General features: G+C 38.2%; 1 protein-coding gene across 1 annotated transcript; it reads right to left on the bottom strand.

Annotated features, from left to right (window-relative positions):
* Window positions 1–1201: 1201 nt before the first annotated feature.
* Window positions 1202–5266, bottom strand: LOC124639480 (histone deacetylase 3). Its single transcript, XM_047176861.1, has 7 exons — window positions 4766–5266; window positions 4294–4482; window positions 3750–4024; window positions 3037–3224; window positions 2698–2838; window positions 2307–2416; window positions 1202–2078 (listed from the first exon to the last, which is right to left on the bottom strand). Exons 1-7 carry the CDS (start codon window positions 5004–5006, stop codon window positions 1918–1920), a joined length of 1305 nt encoding a protein of 434 aa, XP_047032817.1. The 5' UTR covers window positions 5007–5266; the 3' UTR covers window positions 1202–1917.
* Window positions 5267–6410: the final 1144 nt, after the last annotated feature.

Raw genomic sequence — 6410 nt, 5'->3', positions numbered from 1 at the left:
CTTCCTAGTTTCATTTTTCTCCCAAGCAACCAAAAAGAGAATTATAAATGAAAACCAAAAATGACGATTTCAAATAATTATAATTATTTCATTGGGCATTTTTACAATATTTACAACTTATTAAACAATGCCAAATTACCATAAGTAAATAAACCTAGAAAAACATAATAACTTATCATGTTTTTGGATTGACCCATTGTAACTTAAACTTATACATTATGTTTCAAAATATGAAATTAATACAATCAATATCATAGTTTGATGAATTTTACCATTCATTTTAGAAAAACGAATAGTATTACATATAAAAACATTATTAAACAAAAGAGAATAACAAAGTAAAGTAGGAATGATTTTCACTGTGGATACCATAATTTAATTTTATAGGAGCATGACAAATGTCCAATGTAGGATCCACATGATTTCACATGAATAGTGCTAAAACATATTCATCCTCCGAGCCTTTTTCCCAATCATGTTGGGGTCGGCTTCCAGTCTAACCGGATTCAGCTGAGTACCAGTGCTTTACAAGAAGCGACTGCCTATCTGACCTCCTCAACCCAGTTACCCGGGCAACCCGATACCCCTTGGTTAGACTGGTGTCAGACTTACTGGCTTCTGACTACCCGTAACGACTGCCAAGGATGTTCAATGACAGCCGGGACCTACAGTTTAACGTGCCAAAACATATTATGGGAAGACAATGCATTCATTTTGTGCATATCCCATACTACGGCGGCATAACCTGAAAGAGTATATAAACTCTTTTGCAAAAAAAGCGGACACCTATGCGAAATCTTGGTTTTAGGTTTTAAGGACTTCACATGTACTTCAAAGGGTTTTAATGACTGTAGTAGTTTTTCAAAAACGTTTTGATGTAACAGAAAGGTAGGTACATTAATCATTAATTTTAAACTGCATTATCACTTTTCTGAAAATCACTTCAAAAACTTTTCAAAACGCCCACGAACTTTCTACCAGGAATTAGTCCAAAACAAGGTTTCACCAGTTTCTTAGCAATTCTCCAAAATTCAAATTTAGAATACACTGTTACGCATCCTTCTCTAGCCCTTTTGACAATAGTAACATACTACAGTCATTAAAACCCTTTGAAATACACGTGAAGTCCTTAAAACCAAGATTTCGCATAGGTGCCCGCTTTTTTTGCAAAAGAGTGTATCTACTCAAAAACAAAACACTATTTTGGAATACTACATCCTTTTTTGATCATCTGTCTGCTCTTTTTCTATACTTTCCATGATCAATATTGTTTAACAGATTTCAAGGTTTACTTCAACCAACCTTAAATCCCTCGTAATAAGGTTGAATTTTGACCAATTACACAACAAAAGTAGTTTGCAATTACAAGCTTATTCTATTGAACAGTGATTGCTTAGAGAAAAGCAGTCTTATCTATGATGTTACAAAATTATACATTCACAAACAATAAATAATTATTTTATTGTACAATCTTTCGGCCTAGGATGGTAGGCATAAAATATATCCTTCATAATTTTCAGGCGCAAAATATAAAAATATCTATATTTATTTTTCCTAATACTAAAATGATACAAGAATTCATCAACCTTTCCTTTACGGCAGTTTTTACATTACAGATTCCAATAAACATGAAATAATATTTTGACATGTATTTGTAAGTACAAATTAAAGCCTACACTTGCATTGTTTTTATAATGCCACAGCCTTTATAAAACAGCCGTAAAAGAATGGTTAAACCAGCACTTAAAAAATCACAAGCAAAATAACTTAAAATACCACACAGTCAGTCACAACAAAATGTTAAAATAAGCGCACTATCAGTCACTCAGTCGCACTCATTCACAGAAACTTTTTTCTGTATCTTCGGTAACCCTTTTCGTGTCAAATGGCCAGCGGGTCAGTCAGGCCATTCGTATGCTATGGCTCCTTGTTCTCGACTGGTGGTTCCTTATCATTGTCCTTCTCGTCTTCATAGAATTCGTTCTTGGGTTCTACGATCTTGTCAGCCTCCTCTTGGCTGATTCTCACGTCTGGGTCCGGTTCTTCTTTTATTCTGTATTCCTCAGGGAAGAAGTCGCCTGTGAAAGAGTAAATAGATTATTTTCGTATGACGAGAACGTGGGAGCTACTCCGAGCGTCCGGGTAAAAAGTAGCATACCTATAAACCTGCCTCAGTAAATGGACTATTTAATTATGGAATAATTTTTAAATCGGAGCAGTAGTTCTTGCGATCAGCAGAATTAAAAAAACTCTTCAGCTTTATAATATTAGGAAAGAAGTAGTATTTAGTTAGCTAATTACATTACCTGGAACATGTGTCATCTGCACGGCGGGCGAGTGCTGACACATCTTGAGGTTGTCGTACACATGTTTTGAAATCGCTTCTAAATACTGCTTGCTGTTTGCATTGTTTGTGCTGAAAACAAAGGAAAATATATTTTACGACCTTTGCCGAACAACCACTGGTTAGTAAATTATGTATAAATTGAAGTAATAAACGATTTATTTGTTTTTAATAAATACATAGGAACCATCAGAGAGAAGAGCGTAGGACTTTTTCTTATACAACCAACGACCGCTACTTGAACTTTAGGAATCTCGCTCTTTCCATATGAACATCATCCGAAACTTCTACAGCAATATTAGTATGGTTGGTAAGGTTGTGTTATTCACAAGAATATCTGATTAACTCTTTACCTGTTAATTTCTGGATGCAATTGGAAGTCGGGCGCGAAGAACTCCAGGTACTCTGTGTAGGGCAGTTCATTGGATATGTTCTCATCAACCAGAAGAGACGTCTCGTACGTCCAACAGCGTGCCACGTTTCTCAATGTGTAGCTGAAATAACAAAATATTGAAAGGTCATCCATGACAGACAAAATACTGGAATAGTATAAAACATGTATGACAAATATTTAAGGCTGCGGTTATTATTGCTGCGGCCAAAATTATTTGGTTCTTCTTTATTCAGAGGGGTAATATAAAACTGTATGGCATTTCTGAAATGAAATATAACAAAAGTCAAGCTATACATACCCTCCACCCCCCACAACCAAAGTGGGCACATTCAGGTTCTTAACAAACTTGACACACTCGCCATGTCCTCGCGTTGATAATGAGAAGCACCCCAGTCTGTCACCAGCTAACGAGTCGGCGCCGCATTGTAGCACTATGGCCGTGGGCCGGTAGAACTCCATGACGTTGGATATCACTGGTTTGAATACCTGGAATCATAGAATTGAACATGGTAAGCTAGAACTACTAAGATGTAGTAGACAAGGGAATATATAGGAGTTAATATATAAGGGAGTATATAGGGGGAGTAAACAAGCGAGTATTTGGGGAGTTTTGGATTTCTGACAATTTCTGACAATTTCTGACACTTACGCACATTTAAATAAAACTACTTTTACGGATTTTATCATGGTTATAAATTAATATTATTTAATCCCGACGTTTCGGGTCCTTGACGGCATCCATGGTCACGGACAGACTGCGTGCCCTATTTTGGGGTGTTCACGGGGAGAGTACATACGGAATTATATGATATTACATAGGGGTGATGTATAAGAGAGTATATAAAAGTATTGTTAATTTTGAATGAATAAAGGTGAAGGAAAACATTACAGGGCAGCTGGGATTTAGGTCTGAAATTGCCAAACCGCATTTAATGCTCATTCCTATTCTGTACAAGAGGCCTGTATCCCACATTGTGACAGTAAAAAGGGGCTGACAATGACAAATCTCACCTGCACATAACTTTGGTCATCAATTCCTTCTTTCAATGGTACATTAACCGAGTAATATCTCCCACTTTCAGCTCCAATTTCATACATATCCCCCGTTCCTGGGAAGAAGTAGTTGCCGTACTTGTGGAAGCTCACTGTCATGACTCTGTCGGTCAGGTAGAACGCTTCCTGAACACCATCTCCGTGGTGGACGTCAATGTCTATGTATAACACTCTTGGATGGTACTTCAGAAGCTCTAGAATCGCTATGACTATGTCATTTACGTAGCAGAAACCTGTAAGAATTAAGATTAGTATTTAGAAATGAAGAACTGTTTATTATTGCATAAAATTGTATGTTATAAAGATGTGTTAAAGAGTAAATATGCAATTTTCACAGAATTTTTAGTCCACATAATTTCTTGTAAAGTCTCTGATGCAATAAGATCCACAACATGGGCTTTCTCTTCATTGGTTTACAATATTGTATACGGTAAAAGTGAATTCAACAACAATATTCTGATAACTGTTATCCTTCATATTAATTTCAACTCTAAACCCTCACCTGAAGGTTCAAACTTCTTAGCATGATGTAGACCTCCAGACCAATTGATAGCAATATCGCAAGCATTGTTGTTGAGCTTCATGGCTCCTTCCAGAGAAGCTCCCGTATACATTGAACAGAAGTCAAAGAGACCTTCGAAGACTGGACAATCGTCACCCACATTGTAGTGAAGTAGGTCTTTAGAATAACCTGGAATAAATAACATTTATGTCAAACTTGGGAAATGTATGCCTGTGTGTATATATGTGTGTGTGTGAATAGACCGATGTTCTAAATACTCAACGTATATAACAATAATGTAGGTTATCATTATTCTAACATAGTAGCAATAAAGACAAATATATTTCCTCAAGGATATAATCTGAAGCTTTGCAGAATCAACCTATACTGATTACTACTGAACATAACCCCATACAACTTCCAAACCATCAACTTTTTTGTTGCCAAACAACATTTGTTATTGTTTACTTACTTTGAATGTTCTGAGGTGTCACATTCTGCAAGAACTCTATATAATCCTCGCTGTGGAAGCGACACATATCATGAGCACTGGCTCTATAAGGTTTGTATATCTGCATCTTTTTATGAAGCCCATAGTTAAGCACCAAGCTATGCGTCACAGAAAGCCTGTGGGGTTTCATCGGGTGCCCAGGCCCGTAGTGGAAGTTCCCCACGTCGGCATTGTAAAAATAAGCTACTTTATGTTGAGTCATAGTGGATAAACAAACACGTATTCTTTCAAAACCAAAATAATGCCAAGAACAACAGCTATAACCAATAAGCGTTTGGTTAACTCGATGTCACCGAGCAGCATTTTACACTGATTACGACATTTTAATGGCGAAATTATTACATTTCAGATTGTGGTGTACTTAGTACAATACGAAATGCTTCTATTTTATCTACGAAAATAAATTATTAAACGAAAGAAATTAAAATATCGTCTCTCGACCAATGACAACTGCACTGACATTTCAATGGATGACGTTTTTTGTACATGGAGAGTAGAGATTAGAGAGAAATAAGAACATCTCCATATTTACAAAATCGGAGGCGACTTTGAAGAGCTGCGTACTTGTAATTTATTGTTATAAATGTATGTCTCTTCCAGACCTCGGGACTATAGAGTCCCTGATTTTTGGGAGGCGAACGTGGGGCCGAAGCCAACACGCTGAAGCCCTTTTGAGACAACTTTAACGAAATGGTGACACAAAACCGACGATTATCCCTATATACACTATAGAAATGTACCCAAGGACAATCCCCGGTTCTGTGCTAAACTATTGCTAACTATGGATGGAAACTACTTGGGCTATTGTGATGGGATGCTAATGGACTAGGTATGGGGAAACTACGGGAACTATGGCACCTGCCGATGACAATGTAGTAAATACATGTTAAAATGGCAGGTGGAGACTCGCCAGCTCACTTACTGGGCCCCCGGGAATCAGTCACTGAATAGCAACAAGAGGGCAACAGGTACATGAGCGGCTGAAGGGTGAGGATACCTCGGCGGACTTTAAACGCAGATCACGCGCTCCCTGTGGGTCCAGCATCACCGGCCCACTTGCCACTTACCACGAGGCACCTACTCTCCGAGCGGGCTGCTAACCCTACTCTAGCGACTCCACTCTGACCGGCCGATGAAGGCATGCCAAGAGGCGGGAGACCTATCCCCCGTCATGCTTCACTCCGGTAGGCCGGAGGTGGGGGACAGTATACTCTCCCTGGAGCACTCGGATATATAGCCCCGCGGGGTCGCTACTCCCCGTCATCCGCCTCAGATGCCCTGCGGGGCTGTATTATTATTTTTAGCCCATACTGTCCCACTGCTGGGCAAAGGCCTCCCCATCTTGCTTCCAAGAGCTGCGTAAATTGTTGAGATTTTACACACAGCTAATTCACTTGAAGTATGACTGCGAGTGGACGATTTCAAAGTGGTTCTATAGAAATCAAATATTTATTGGTAGCTTTTACCTTTTAGACGATCAATAAAATTGCGTAAAATATTGTGCAATTCCTAAATGACGAAAAGATGGTAGATGCTTAAAAATTACACAAAATATTTCAGGGGGTTGGTCTAATCCATTGACATATAATCAATATAGACAAGAACA

This window comes from Helicoverpa zea, chromosome 19 (assembly GCF_022581195.2).
Source record: "Helicoverpa zea isolate HzStark_Cry1AcR chromosome 19, ilHelZeax1.1, whole genome shotgun sequence".
In the NCBI taxonomy this organism is placed as follows: domain Eukaryota; kingdom Metazoa; phylum Arthropoda; class Insecta; order Lepidoptera; family Noctuidae; genus Helicoverpa; species Helicoverpa zea.
This window is presented reverse-complemented; position numbering and strand designations above follow the sequence as displayed.